Source organism: Trachypithecus francoisi, unplaced genomic scaffold, assembly GCF_009764315.1.
Source record: "Trachypithecus francoisi isolate TF-2019V2 unplaced genomic scaffold, Tfra_2.0 Lachesis_group6, whole genome shotgun sequence".
In the NCBI taxonomy this organism is placed as follows: domain Eukaryota; kingdom Metazoa; phylum Chordata; class Mammalia; order Primates; family Cercopithecidae; genus Trachypithecus; species Trachypithecus francoisi.
In genome coordinates, this window is record NW_022681471.1 from 40,554,517 (window position 1) to 40,571,303 (window position 16,787).

The window sequence follows — 16,787 nt, forward strand, 5'->3', positions numbered from 1 at the left end:
TGAAGCAATGGAATTGTGAAAAATACAGGCAGAAATGTTGCAAGTTTGTGAGACCTCACAGTAGTTCCCTGCAAAGCTAGTCATCTACCCTTCTTGGAGTCTTGGAATGTCTGCCTTCTCAGCTGGACATGGGAAGGAGAGGTCCAAGGAAATTAGCTCATATTGACCCAAATTGTGGGAGTCAGGTTTGTAAACAATAGAGTCAATTTCTCTTTTCTTTACTTTTTTATTGGAGACAGGGTCTCACTCTGTTGCCCAGGCTGGATGGAGTGCAGTGGCATGATCACAGCTCACTGTAGCCTCAACCTCCCAGGCTCAAGCAATCCTCCCACCCCAACCTCCCTACTAGCTGGGACCACAGGTGCTTGCCATCACACCTAGCTAATATAATGTTTTTGTTTTGTTTTTTTAGAGACAGAGTGTCACTATGTTGCCCAGGCTGGTCTTGAACTCCTGGACTCAAGTGATCCTCTCACCTCAGCCTCCCAAAGTGCTGGGATTACAGGCGTGAGCCACCACACCTGGCCCAAGAGAGTCGATTCCTTAATGTGAAAATAGGAAATTTAATTTATGTTTGCCGAGTGTCTGCTGTGCATCTAGCACTGTGCTAGATGCCATAGGGGAAACAAGAGCAGACCAGGACAACTCTGCCTTCAAAGAGCTCATAACCTTATCAAGGAGGCAAAAAGTACATGTGTGAAGTAATTTCAGAATAATATAAGACAACATTAGAAAAGTGATTTCCTTGCATGTAACCTTGTGCCCACAATGTCTGAGTGGAGAGCAAGAGATAAGCTCAAAGTTAGGAGGAGGAGCTATTGAAGAAGTTAGAACTTGCAATGGCCCTTGAGTGGCAGAGAAATGGGGCGAGAGACCATTCCACACAGGGAATCCACAAGGATATACACACAGAAAGCAACCTGTGAGTGGCAACACTGATAGGAGGAGAAAAAAACAGTCTGGGTGGGAGGGCAAGGTTGGTCACTGTAGACCAGTTTTCTTTTTAAAAGGTTTCCTCTCTGGTGTTAGGTACTCAGGAAGTCAAATGGAGAATCATAAGTTCCTTGTTAGACAATATAATCAGATAGTTTCAGAAAGCATTTCATTATTCTACGCATAAACAACCACAACCTTTTGGCTATATCAGGCAAGTGGGGCTAAACACTATTCACAGGTATTGCTGTGTGTCTTGGACAGGACTGGCAGCACTGCCATGGAAGAAAAGAAAGGAAAAGAGTAAGAAAAGTAGAAAGAATAAGGAGGAGGGGGAGAGAGAGAGCGTGAGAGAGAGAGCGAGAGACAGAGAGAGAAGAAGGAGGAATAGCATGGTAGGGAGCAGACCCATACCCCCAATGTAACCCAGGAAATCCTGTGCTACAGGTTAGCCTCTCTTCCCTTCTGCTCAACACTTTTAGACCCAGACAGAGATTGAGGAAGGCCTCTGCCCAGAGAAAGGGCAGAGTTCTCAGATCTGAGCTCTCTTCTTCCTGGGGAGACTGTGACAAATTTCTCACTTCCCCATCTCTCCCACTCTAGGCTTTATGCCGATGGTGTTTATGTTCATTTCCAGGCCCACTCAGATCTACTTATTCCTTAGCCTGTAGGCTGATGTTAATTTCTGAGATTACTCTTTCTCTTTCCTATGTCCAATTTACTTATGAGCCAGTTGCTCCCTTCCTGCTGTCTTGTTTGTAGCGGCTCCCTCTAAATGTTTAACAATGTTTACTCGCTGTTCCATGCTAGCAATTAATAACCATTATGCAGTCAGCTTTCAACTATTGAGAGACTGATGCAAGCACTCAGTGAAGGAAACAGATTTCTTGCAAACTCCTCCTCCTCCACCTTTCTACTACTCTGTTTTCTGGCCACTTCCCTGTTGGAGAATCCTGCGTGCAAGGTGGGAGGGAGGCAATGATGTTGAAAAACAGTAACTCATCCCTTTGTCAGTTAGCCAGTAACTGTGGGTTGTTGTTTTATTTTTTAAAGAAGTTTTGAGAGTAAAAAGAAACTATTGATTAAAACACGATTTGTCTCTCTGCTTACATTTAGAGAGATAAAGAAAATTTAAAACAAAACAAAAATCCCATAATTTGTCTATTCGATGAGACTTCCAATTATCCACGGTCTGTCCTACCCAGTTAAAATGAACATTTACTTTGCGGCAGGATGGCCAATAGGAAAGCTCCAGTCTCCAACTCCCGGCGCGAGCGACACAGAAGACCGTGATTTCTGCATTTTCAACTGAGGTACTGGGGTCATCTCACTGGGGAGTGCCGGACAATCAGTGCTGGTCAGCTGCTGCAGCCCGACCAGCGAAAGCTGAAGCAGGGCGAGGCATTGCCTCACCTGGGAAGCGCAAGGGGGAAAGGAATCCCTTTTCCTAGCCAGGCAAACTGAGACACACAACACCTGGAAAATCGGGTAATTCCCACGCCAATACTGTGCTTTAAGCAAACAGGCACACCAGGAGATTATACCCACACCTGGCCGGGAGGGTCCCACGCCCATGGAGCCTCCCTCATTGCCAGCACAGCAGTCTGCAATCTAACCACAAGGCAGCAGCGAGGCTGGGGGAGGGGCGCCCGCCATTGCTGAGGCTTAAGTAGGTAAACAAAGCGGCTGAGAAGCTCGAACTGGGTGGAGCTCACAGCAGCTCAAGGAAACCTGCCTGTCTCTGTAGTCTCCACCTCTGGGGACAGGGCGCAGCTAAAAAAACAACAGGGAAAGCAGCAGAGGCCTGTGCAGACGCGAACGACTCTGTCTGACAGCTTTGAAGAGAGCAGTGGATCTCCCAACACGAAGGTTGAGATCTGAGAATGGACAGACTGCCTGCTCAAGTGGGTCCCTGACCCCTGAGTAGCCTAACTGGGAGACATCCCCCACTAGGGGCAGTTGACACCCACACCTCACAGGGGGAGTACACCCCTGAGAGGAAGCTCCAAAGTAAGAATCAGACAGGTACACTCGCTGTTCAGCAATATTCTATTCTGCAACCTCTGCTGCTGATACCCAGGCAAACAGGGTTGGAGTGGACCTTAAGCAATCTCCAACAGACCTACAGCTGAGGGTCCTGACTATTAGAAGGAAAAACTATCAAACAGCAAGAACACCTATACCAAAACCCCATCAGTACGTCACCATCATCAAAGACAGAGGCAGATAAAACCACAAAGATGGGGAAGAAGCAGGGCAGAAAAGCTGGAAATTCAAAAAATAAGAGTACATCTCCCCTGCAAAGGAGCGCAGCTCATCGCCAGCAATGGATCAAAGCTGGTTGGAGAATGACTTTGACGAGATGAGAGAAGAAGGCTTCAGTCCATCAAACTTCTCAGAGCTAAAGGAGGAATTACGTACCAGCACAAAGAAACTAAAAATCTTGAAAAAAGAGTGGAAGAATTGATAGCTAGAATAATTAATGCAGAGAAGTCATAAATGAATGACAGAGATGAAAACCATGACACGAGAAATATGTGACAAATCCACAAGCTTCAGTAACCGACTTGATCAACTGGAAGAAAGAGTATCAGCGATTGAGGATCAAATGAATGAAATGAAGCGAGAAGAGAAACCAAAAAAGAAAAAAGAAGAAAAAGAAATGAACAAAGCCTGCAAGAAGTATGGGATTATGTAAAAAGACCAAATCTACGTCTGATTGGGGTGCTGAAAGTGAGGGGGAAAATGGAACCAAGTTGGAAAACACTCTTCAGGATATCATCCAGGAGAACTTCCCCAACCTAGTAGGGCAGGCCAACATTCAAATTCAGGAAATACAGAGAATGCCACAAAGATACTCCTCGAGAAGAGCAACTCCAAGACACATAATTGCCAGATTCCAAAGTTGAAATGAAGGAAAAAATCTTAAGGGCAGCCAGAGAGAAAGGTCGGGTTACCCACAAAGGGAAGCCCATCAGACTAACAGCAGACCTCTCGGCAGAAACTCTGCAAGCCAGAAGAGATTGGGGGCCAATATTCAACATTCTTAAAGAAAAGAATTTTCAACCCAGAATTTCATATCCAGCCAAACTAAGTTTCATCAGTGAAGGAAAATAAAATCCTTTACAGATAAGCAAATGCTTAAGATTTTGTCACCACCAGGCCTGCCTTACAAGAGACCCTGAAGGAAACCCTAAAATGGAAAGGAACAACCGGTACCAGCCATTGCAAAAACATGCCAAAATGTAAAGACCATCGAGGCTAGGAAGAAACTGCATCAACTAACGAGCAAAAAAACCAGTTAATATCATAATGCAGGATCAAGTTCACACATAACAATATTAACCTTAAATGTTAATGGACTAAATGCTCCAATGAGAAGACACAGACTGGCAAACTGGATAAAGAGTCAAGACCCATCAGTCTGCTGTATTCAGGAGACCCATCTCACATGCAGAGACATACATAGGCTCAAAATAAAGGGATGGAGGAAGATCTACCAAGCAAATGGAGAACAAAAAAAAGCAGGGGTTGCAATCCTAGTCTCTGATAAAATAGACTTTAAACCATCAAAGATCAAAAGAGACAAAGAAGGCCATTACATAATGGTAAAGGGATCAATTCAACAGGAAGAGCTAACTCTCCTAAATATATATGCACCCAATACAGGAGCACCCAAATTCATAAAGCAAGTCCTTAGAGACTTACAAGAGACTTAGACTCCCATACAATAATAATGGGAGATTTCAACAGTCCACTGTCAACATTAGACAGATCAACGAGACAGAAAGTTAACAAGGATATCCAGGAATTGACTCATCTCTGCACCAAGCGGACCTAATAGACATCTATAGAACTCTCCACCCCAGATCAACAGATCTACATTTCTTCTCAGCACCACATGGCACTTATTTCAAAATTGACCACATAATTGGAAGTAAAGCACTCCTTAGCATATGTAAAAGAACAGAAATTATAAACACTGTCTCTCAGACCACAGTGCAATCAAACTAGAACTCAGGACTAAGAAACTCAATCAAAACCGCTCAACTACATGGAAACTGCTCCTGAATGACTACTCAACTACAAACAACCTGCTCCTGAATGACTACTGGGTACATAACGAATGAAGGCAGAAATCAAGATGTTCTTTGAAACCAATGAGAACAAAGATACAACATACCAGAATCTCTGGGACACATTTAAAGCAGTGTGTAGAGGGAAATTTATAGCACTAAATGCCCACAAGAGACAGCTGGAAAGATCTAAAATTGACACTCTAACATCACAATTAAAAGAACTGGAGAAGCAAGAGCAACACATTCAAAAGCTAGCAGAGGCAAGAAAAAACTAAGATCAGAGCAGAACTGAAGGAGATAGAGACACAAAAAACCCTCCAAAAAATCAATGAATCCAGGAGTTGGTTTTTTGAAAAGATCAACAAAATTGACAGACCGCTAGCAAGACTAATAAAGAAGAAAAGAGAGAGGAATCAAATAGACGCAATAAAAAATGATAAAGGGGATATCACCACGGACACCACAGAAATACAAACTACCATCAGAGAATACTATAAACACCTCTATGCAAATAAACTAGAAAATCTAGAAGAAATGGATAATTTCCTGGACACTTACACTCTTCCAAGACTAAACCAGGAGAAGTTGAATCCCTGAATAGACCAATAGCAGGCTCTGAAATTGAGGCATAATTAATAGCCTACCAACCAAAAAAAGTCCAGGACCAGATGGATTCACAGTTGAATTCTACCAGAGGTACAAAGAGGAGCTGGTACCATTCCTTCTGAAACTATCCAATCAATAGAAAAAGAGGGAATCCTCCCTAACTCATTTTATGAGGCCAGCATCATCCTGATACCAAAGCCTGGCAGAGAGACAACACAAAAAAGAGAATTTTAGACCAATATCCCTGATGAACATCGATGCAAAAATCCTCAATAAAATACTGGCAAACCGATTCAGCAGCACATCAAAAAGCTTATCCACCATGATCAAGTGGGCTTCATCGCTGGGATGCAAGACTGGTTCAACATATGCAAATCAATAAACGTAATCCAGCATAAAACAGAACAAAAGACAAGAACAACATGATTATCTCAATAGATGCAGAAAAGGCTTTTGACAAAATTCAACAGCCCTTCATGCTAAAAATGCTCAATAAATTCGGTATTGATGGAACGTACCTCAAAATAACAAGAGCTATTTATGACAAACCCACAGCCAATATCATACTGAATGGGCAAAAACTGGAAAAATTCCTTTGAAAACTGGCACAAGACAGGGATGCCCTCTCTCACCACTCCTATTCAACATAGTCTTGGAAGTTCTGGCTAGGGCAATCAGGCAGAGAAAGAAATCAAGGGTATCCAGTTAGGAAAAGAAGAAGTCAATTGTCCCTGTTTGCAGATGACCACATGATTGTATATTAGAAAACCCCATTGTCTCAGCCCAAAATCTCCTTAAGCTGATAAGCAACTTCAGCAAAGTCTCAGGATACAAAATCAATGTGCAAAAATCACAAGCATTCTTATACACCAGTAACAGACAAACAGAGAGCCAAATCATGAATGAACTTCCATTCGCAGTTGCTTCAAAGAGAATAAAATACCTAGGAATCCAACTTACAAGGGATGTCAAGGACCTCTTCAAGGAGAACTACAAACCACTGCTCAGTGAAATCAAAGAGGACACAAACAAATGGAAGAACATACCATGCTCATGGAGAGGAAGAATCAATATCGTGAAAATGGCCATACTGCCCAAGGTTATTTATAGATTCAATGCCATCCCCATCAAGCTACCAATGACTTTCTTCACAGAATTGGAAAAAAAACTGCTTTAAAGTTCATATGGAACCAAAAAAGAGCCGCATTGCCAAGACAATCCTAAGTCAAAAGAACAAAGCTGGAGGCATCACGCTACCTGACTTCAAACTATACTACAAGGCCACAGTAACCAAAACAGCATGTACTGGTACCAAAATAGAGATATAGACCAATGGAACAGAACAGAGTCCTCAGAAATAATACCACACATCTACAGCCACCTGATCTTTGACAAACCTGAGAGAAACAAGAAATGGGAAGGACTCCCTATTTAATAAATGGTGTTGGGAAAATGGCTAGCCTAGTAGAAAGCTGAAACTGGATCCTTCCTTACTCCTTATACGAAAGTTAATTCAAGATGGATTAGAGACTTAAATGTTAGACCTAATACCATCAAAACCCTAGAAGGAAACCTAGGTAGTACCATTCAGGACATAGGCATGGGCAAGGACTTCATGTCAAAAACACCAAAAGCAATGGCAGCAAAAGCCAAAATTGACAATGGGATATGATTAAACTAAAGAGCTTCTGCACAGCAAAAGAAACTACCATCCGAGTGAACAGACAACCTACAGAATGGGAGAAAATGTTTGCAATCTACTCATCTGACAAGGGCTAATATCCAGATCTACAAAGACTCAAACAAATTACCAGAAAAAAACAACAACCCCATCAAAAAGTGGGCAAAGGATATGAACAGACATTTCTCAAAAAAAGACATTCATACAGCCAACAGACACATGAAAAAATGCTCATCATCACTGGCCATCAGAGAAATGCAAATCAAAACCACAATGAGATACCATCTCACACCAGTTAGAATGGCAATCATTAAAAAGTCAGGAAACAACAGGTGTTGGGGAGAATGTGGGGAAATAGGAACACTTTTACACTGTTGGTGGGATTGTAAACTAGTTCAACCATTATGGAAAACAGTATGGCGATTCCTCAAGGATCTAGAACTAGATGTACCATATGACCCAGCCATCCCACTACTGGGTATATACCCAAAGGATTATAAATCATGCTGCTATAAAGACACATGCACACGTATGTTTATTGCGGCACTATTCACAATAGCAAAGACTTGGAATCAACCCAAATGTCCATCTGTGACAGACTGGATTAAGAAAATGTGGCACATATACACCATGGAATATTATGCAGCCATAAAAAAGGATGAGTTTGCGTCCTTTGTAGGGACATGGATGCAGCTGGAAACCATCATTCTTAGCAAACTATCACAAGAAGAGAAAACCAAACACCGCATGTTCTCACTCATAGGTGGGAACTGAACAATGAGATCACTTGGACTCGGGAAGGGGAACATCACACACTGGGGCCTATCATGGGGAGGGGGGAGGGGGGGGGGGGAGGGGGGAAGGGATTGCATTGGGAGTTATACCTGATATAAATGATGAATTGATGGGTGCTGACGAGTTGATGGGTGCAGCACACCACATGGCACAAGTATACATATGTAACAAACCTGCACGTTATGCACATGTACCCTAGAACTTAAAGTCTAATAAAATAAAAATAAAAAAAATAATAAAGAAAAGAAAGTCAGAGGAAAAAGATCTTATACCTTCTATAAATACAATATTTTCCAAGGTCATGTGCATGCATCATGCCTATATCAATCATTGATATCCTCAATGCAAGTACCATATGCTATATGGAACATGTGGACTCTGTTTCTGTGGCTCCAGAGCAACATGAGATTTCTGTTTTATTTCATTTTTTCTGAATACTTTTATAATCATAAATACTTAATAAATTATAACGAAATAATACTAAAGTACATTTTATACCTCATGAATGAGGTAGATTTGGTTAGTTTACACAATGAAAATTTTATAATTTTATGTTAGACAAATATTATTCTACTTATTTTCTTCCTAGCTTTGGAGTTAATTTTATGTTTTACCTGAAAGGACAAACCTTGACCATATGATTGTTTTAGCTAATGAAATATGAAGGAAAATCATGTGTGCCACTTTTGGGTACACAAACTTTAAGAACTGAATTTTCTTATCCTTTCAGCTTGTGTCCCCGATTAAAGAATATATAGAGCAAATTAACATATATATTAATACAGAGATGTATAACTTATATCACTTATACTACAATAGAATGTTATTTTCACTTACAGGTAGCTTAATAAGGGTAAGACAAAGGAATTGAAGCTCTTCAATCTGCTATTGGAGTGTATCTTCATAAGCCTATCTAAGAACATACATATTTGATTTAGAAGTATGAGAATGACATGTTATTGGAATACAAACTCCATTGGGTTGGAATCTGATTACTTTGCACTCTGCAGTGTCTCAACTCTTCATAAATATGTAGCCCAATTGAATCTTGATTAAGTCACTGAGATTTTGAGATTTTTTTCTAGCAAAACCTAAGTTATTGTGAATTATAGTCCTGTTTATGTGCTCTGTCTTCTCAAATTTTTCTTGAGTTCAGCTTTTTTTCTGTTTTACTTACCTAATTTATCAATGAATATTAACTATGATACGTGCCCAGTCTTAATGACCCTGAGGAAAAAACCTCTGCTGTTAAGGCTAAAGGAACTAACTAATGGCGAGGGCACCCCGAGTCTCCACTGAAGAGCAGAAATATGCACTTCTGGGTCATAATAGTTATTAACTGATGATTTTATTTCGGCTGTCTAAATCTCATTCTCACATTTTGATAATTTATATGTTTTACATTTAGAAAAGATTTTAATTAGCTACCAAGTAAAAGATGTTAAAATATTCTGCATTATATACAGTCATTTTAAAAATTGTCATATAGCCTTATGAATTAGGTATACTACATCTATTAAATGCATCTTAGAAATGAAAAAAAAATGAACATTAAAACGTTTTCCTAAAGTGTAATAAAATCAATATTTCTCAATTTTCTGGAATCCTATCCATGTTTTGAATACTCGGCTTCACCTCTTCATAAAGCCTCTGTTGCCTCTATTGACTATTCCAGTCCCCCCCTTCTCTAGCTCTAGATCCTACCACACTTAAACTCTTCTGTGAGTCTTGCGAGCTGCCTCAGTTTCCCTACTGGACTGAGAAAAGACTGGGTCCTAAAGGAGACTTTTCTTTTTTTTTTTTTGAGACTGAGTCTTTCTCTGTTGCCCAGGCTGGAGTGCAGTGGCGTGATCTCGGTTCACTGCCAGCTCCGCCTCCTGGGTTCACTCCATTCTCCTGCATCAGCCTCCCAAGTAGCTGGGACTACAGGCACCCGCCACCACACCTGGCTAATTTTTTGTGTTTTTAGTAGGGACGGGATTTCACTGTGTTAGCCAAGATGTTCTCTATCTCTTGACCTCATGATCCGCCTGCCTCAGCCTCCCAAAGTGCTGGGATTACAGGCGTGAGCCACCGTGCCTGGCAAGATACATTTTAAAGTTGAAAGATTTTTTAATTCATTGATCAGGTTCTGCGCACTCACCCAGAAGTGCCCCTGAATACCCAAAGAAGCCCCCACCTTCATAGCTGCTATTTACACTAAACATTACATCATGGACATAGCAGTTTTATCAATGGTCCTTTTGTTATCAGTATCCCCTCCCCAAGCCGAGAAGTCTTCATTTTCAGAGTATTTCTTCCTGACCCTAACGAATTATCTTTACCTTCCTGGGACCTACAGGAAGTTGGACGAACCCTGTCTGGCCTTGGTCTTTGGTCCCCTGAAGTTATATGTATGTGTGTGTGTGTGTGTGTATATATACACTTATACATATATACGTATATATGTGTGTGTGTGTGTATATAATGTATACACACACACAAAGTTAATGTAATCATTTGAGGGAATCTTCTCTTCAGCCCCGGGGGTTGGTTTAATGATACGGTCTTGAAGATTACTGGTTGTCGTTAGCCTTTCAAATAAATATTCCTGCAGCCTCTACTGCTCATTTGTAACTGAGCAGATAATACTATGTACTGTACCAGTTTTATGTAAGTTTGCTCTACCCAAATAATTCTCCAGGAGGTCAGGAAAAAATGTCCTTTACTTCTCTGTATTCTCCAGTATGTCTCAGACAGAAATGGGAATGTTGTCATTGCATAATTGACAACTTGACTCTAGAGCTCGGCTCTAGAGTCTTGCTTGGGTTTGAATCTTGGCTCTGCTGACTAAAAACTTCGTAACCTTAGGTGTGTTCACTAATCTCCCTGTGTCTCAGCTTCTTCATATGGGAAGAATATTTACCTCACAAGGTTGTTGTGGAGATTAAATGAGTAAAGACATGTAATGTGCTTAGAATAGTGGCTGGCACACAATAAGCATTCCATAAACATTAGCTATAAGGAAGGAGGTTTAGGAGCTCAAAAAATTGAAACAAGAATGGAGACTAATTCCTGAATTGCCAGCATTTTATAGGACCTATGCTTCTCTCTCCAAACTTTAATCCTGCCCTTCTATGCTTCTCATTTCTTGTACCTAGGTCCCCACTCTGATGATGGACACACAGTTCTCTGAGTTCACACCGGACATCACTCCCATCATGCTGGCTGCCCACACCAACAACTACGAAATCATCAAATTGCTTGTCCAAAAACGGGTCACTATCCCACGGCCCCACCAGATCCGCTGCAACTGTGTGGAGTGTGTGTCTAGTTCAGAGGTAGACAGTCTGCGCCACTCTCGCTCCCGACTGAACATCTATAAGGCTTTGGCAAGTCCCTCACTCATTGCCTTATCAAGTGAGGACCCCATCCTAACTGCCTTCCGCCTGGGCTGGGAGCTCAAGGAGCTCAGCAAGGTGGAGAACGAGTTCAAGGCCGAGTATGAGGAGCTCTCTCAGCAGTGCAAGCTCTTTGCCAAAGACCTGCTGGACCAAGCTCGGAGCTCCAGGGAACTGGAGATCATCCTCAATCATCGAGATGACCACAGTGAAGAGCTTGACCCTCAGAAGTACCATGACCTGGCCAAGTTGAAGGTGGCAATCAAATACCACCAGAAAGAGGTAAGCTGAGCTCGTGTCTGCTTTCAGGGAAGCTTAAGGCCTCCAAAGTCTGGAGCAGTAGAGCAAGAATCAGCATTTTTCTACCATTTCGCTCTCTAACAAACAAATGGTTGGGCAGGCCTCACAGCTAGGCCCATTTATCCAAGGCACAGACACCTTTTTGTATTTTCTTTATGGCCAGATAAGTAACCATCTGATTCTTTGATGGAAAAGCATTCATGCATTTAACAAATGCTTACTGAGCACTGTTCTGAGTGTTTGCAATACAGAAGACAGACACTGACCCTGCTTTCGTGGAGCTTACAAGCTGGTAGTGGATATAGAGTAAATAATCGCTTTAACAATATATAGTTACCTACTAAGATATGTACTTTGAAAGAACAGTGTTCTGTGATAGCACATAACAAAGGATCCTATCCTATATACTGGGGACATAGTGGGCAGTGATTACAGAAGGATTACCGCCTGGATGCTGGTAATTGTTGGCACAACTGAATCCCTGGCAGCCCCTTAGTGAGAAGGCTAAAAAACACAGTTGAAAGATGAAGTCATACTCAGGGTTTGTAGTTCAATAAAAGGTTGGAGCAGGATCTGCTATGGTATGACCTCCAGAATGTTAGGTTCCACCTCTTTGAAGGAGGGCAGTTCAAGCAGGTCACAGGTGAGGCTCTGCTTTCCATTTAGGCAAGGTTTACAATCAAGCAGGTGTAGTTGTATGCCATCTTATCAAACAGTTTGGGAGAGCCTCCTAACAAGGCTAACTTAGCCCTTTAAGGAAGCAGCATGATACCTGGAAAAAGCAGGGACTGTGGAGCCAGAGCTACTGAGGATAGAATTTTAACCCACTAGCTGTATGACCTAAAGAAACGCACTCCTATTTTCAGGGCATTAGTTTTCTCATTTATAGAATAGAGATGAAAATAGTTTCTTCACTTCATAGGGGATTGTGGGAAATAAGAAAATATAGCATTCAGTGCATGGCACCAGAAGGACTTTAATGTCCATTTCCATCTCTTTTCCATGCTACCTGGAGTCAAAGCAGCTGAGGGGTGCCTGTCAGCTGAAGGGCAACTGGCAGTGCCATTCCTTCATGGATCCAGACTCTGAGACAAACCTCATTGTGTGTTTATCTGATCCCTTTTTCTCAGACAAAAATAAAAGTACTATGCCTTAGAAATGAGGCAAAAAACAATACCAGGGCAACCTGGAAAGGGATAAAAAATGAAAAAGAGCAACATGGAGATCGAAAGGGCTATACTGGAGGAAGTGGTAAATGGTTAGGCCTACCTATGAGTCCCCTTATTTTACTTTTGCCATTTACCTGCTTTAAGTTATTTCAATAAGCCTGGTGTTGTGCTTACTTCCCTGGAGAAATGTAAAGATAAAATAAAATAATAAAATAAAATAGAATAGGTAATGTACTTATGCATAGCGAAATACCGAGCATACAGTAGCAGTCAATAACTATTAGCTGAGCGGGGTGTGGTGGCTCACACCTGTAATCCCGGCACTTTGGGAAGCCAAAGCTGGCATATCATCTGAGGTCAGGAGTTCGAGACCAGCCTGGTCAACATGGTGAAACCCAGTCTCTACTAAAAATACAAAAATTAGCTGGGCCTGGTGGCAGGTGCATGTAATCCCAGCTACTCAGGGGGCTGAGACATGAAAATCACTTGAACCTGGGAGGCAGAGGTTGCAGTAAGTCAAGATTGTGCCATGGCACTCTAGCCTGGGCGATAGAGTGAGACTCTATCTCAAAAAAAATTTACTATTAGCTGTTAAAATTATTCATTTTTATTGTTACACATGGAGGACTTGTGGCATATGGTCTAATTCTGTACAGTAAAATGGCAGGTAATAGATAGAGTAAAGGCCTATCCTTCTCTTATCCCACCCTCTCTCCCACAGCCCTGCTGTTGATGTGAAGTATCAGTTATTGTGTTAAACAGTCTGCTGTATCTACACTTTGATATAAGTGTATATTTCCATTAAAGATGTATATTATCGTTTCAGTGTGTTTTCACTTTACATAAATTGTTATAATACTGTGAGAAAGAAATCACAGATATTTTTAGAACATGAATTGCTTCCAAGTGACAGAATGGTTAATGGGAATAAAATAGTTTTTAAAAAATAGATAATTGCAGAATACAACTAAAGTTTACAATCCTCGCCCCGTTGAATATGAGATAAACTTTACAATTGTAGGCCCCCCATGCTCTTTAAAATTGAGAATGCATTTATTTTCAAACAATTTCACTGCAATATTTCATCAATTTTGTGTTGGTAGGTCACCTTCTATTGTATGGCTTGACTCTGCCTGCTCATATGATCTTCAATTGCCAGTTTTAGTTACTGTTGCATTTGAAAACCAGTGTGATGACTTTCTCACTCTCATGGGGATCTGCTTGTCACATGACCACGGAATCACTTTTGTATTATACATTAACTGCCCTCCAACCCTCGTTAACCTTCTCATCACTTTTTTCCACTTTGTTTTAGTCCTTTTACTGTCCAGAAACTTTGTCCCTTGTGTTCTTTATTCCATAATTTCTTATCATTGTTTTTACATAATATCTTTATGCTACTATATTTTCATATATTTCTTAACTATCATCCCACTAACCTGAATGTGCCCCGGGGTCTTATTTCTTCTTGCTCTCTTGATTAATCATCAGAGATTCCAACATTGTTTCCAGGGTCCATTCCTGTGTACACTGAAGTGGAATTTTCTTGTGGTAAGATATACCTAATATAAAATTTCAAATTTTAACCACTTGTAAGTTTACAGTTCAGTGGAATCAAGTACATTCACATTGTGCAACCATCATCACTAGGATTCATTTTTGAAGATGCACAAGTTTGGGAGTGTCTATTTTACTTTCAATAGTGAACCTATCTAAGTGTAGTTTCATATTTTGCAAGGCCACTTTTTTAAAAAATTTTATTTATTTATTTATTTTTGAGATGGAGTCTCACTCTGTCACCCAGGTTGGAGTGCAGTGGCACAATCTTGGCTCATTGCAACCTCCGACTTCTGGGTTCAATCGATTCTCCTGCCTCAGCCTCTATAGTAGTTGAGACTACAGGTATGCACCACCACACCAATAAAATTTTTGTATTTTTTTTTAAGTAGAGATGGGGTTTCACCATGCTGGCCAGGCCGGTCTTGAACTCCTGACCTCAAGTGATCTGCCCACCTCGGCCCCTCAAAGTGCTGGGATTACAGGCGTAAGCCACCGCACCCAGCCTATTTTTATTATTTTTAGAGACAAGGTCTCACCATGTTGCCTAGGCTGGTTTCAAACTCCTGGCCTCAAACTCCTGGCCTCAAGTGATCTTCTCATCTCAGCCTCCCAAAGCGCTGGGATTACAGATGTGAGCTACCATGCGCAGCCAGCTAAATTATGTTTAATCCATAACACTAGCAAAGTAGCCCTTCTTAACTCTTCAATGTTATGGATATTCAGCAGTAATCAAAGTAATTTCAAAAGTAAGTAATCAAAGTAATTTCAAAAATCAAGTAATTTCAAAAGTAAATTACTTTTTGAAAAGTAATTCAAAAAGCACTCTATTTATGCAAAGATCAACAATTTTAGGCCTGGTGCTATTCACTGACGTTTGTGAATCAAATAAATGAAAACCATGGTATTTAGTAGACTGAATTGTTTCAATCAGATCACATCAAACTCTAGCTCCAGGTATACAGCTGGGATACTGAGAGACTGTCAACTTCAATGTCAATAGTGATAAAGAATATAATTCCATAGAGCCACTGAAATTCAAATATGGCCTAAAGTTTAGTCTCATAGCCAGAGACTTCAGAATCATTTGGAGATTTATATTTATATATTTTGCTCCAAATTTTCCAAGATAATTATCTTAGCAATGGCTATACATCAATTTTAACATAATTAGTTTCTCTTCAAACTAAACCACACTGATTAGAAAGACAGGCTTGAGAAATCATATATATCTTAAAGTTTATACTCCAAAGGCATTGCTTCAGGAATGTAAAACATAATTTATACTCATCAAACTCTATAAATCCCTTCTGAATTGTGACTTCATTTCTAGGGAAAAAAAAAAAAAAAAAAAAAAAAACACTGTAATCCTTCCCAACCTGTGAATTAGAGTTTTTTTTTAAATATGTGGTTTCATTGACTCTCAAATGCATACAGCCTCTAATTTCTCTCTATTCAATTCACATGTCTAGTTTAAGGCTGAATAATCCCACTTCTTAAACAAATCAGCAGTGTCCTTTTTGGAGTTGTGTTTTTGTAATTTTAACTTTAGCATATAAATTTAGCTCAATGATACGAGCTACTGAGGTTCCAACAATTCAAGTGTCTGTGAGAACTTCGTTCTCAAATGTTCTTGATTTGACGAATCACACTGATAAGTCTGTTCAATACATATCCAAAATCTAGTCTTTAAAAAAAAAACTGAAACACTCACAGTGTGCTTAGAACCACAAGCATAAAAACGTCATGATTTTGATCTTTATTTTATCACATTATATAATACACTTGATTTTTGCAGTATAAACTCTTCTCATGTAGGATTTGATGAAACTAGACAAACCAATCTTTCCTTTTGATGCAAATAAATGAATGAAACCTAACTTTATGCTTCCATTATTATTATTATTTATTTTTATTTTTATTTTCGAGACAGAGTTTCACTGTCACCCAGGCTGGAATGCAATGGTGCCATCTCAGCTCACTGCAACCTCCGTCTCCCAGGTTCAAGTAATCCTCCCACCTCAGCCTCCCTAGTATCTGGAACTACAGACATGCACCACCACGCCTGGCTAATTTTTGTATTTTAGTAGAGACGGGTTTTACCATGTTGCCCAGCTGGTCTCAAACTCCTGACCTCAGGTGATCCACCTGCCTGGGCCTCCCAAATTGCTTGGATTATAGGGATGAGCCACCATGCCAGTCCTATGTTTCCATTATGTTTATGGCAATTAACTCAGCTTTTCCATGTTAGACAAAATTTCTCAAATTCTTTGAAGGCATATAGTTT

General features: G+C 40.5%; 1 protein-coding gene across 1 annotated transcript in view; it reads left to right on the forward strand.

Moving 5' to 3' along the window:
• The window catches only part of TRPC5 (transient receptor potential cation channel subfamily C member 5), a 194,687-nt gene that overhangs the window by 40,889 nt on the left and 137,011 nt on the right, over positions 1-16,787 (forward strand). The window contains 1 exon segment of the mRNA XM_033201482.1: positions 11,235-11,756. Coding sequence (XP_033057373.1) covers positions 11,235-11,756 — 522 coding nt within the window.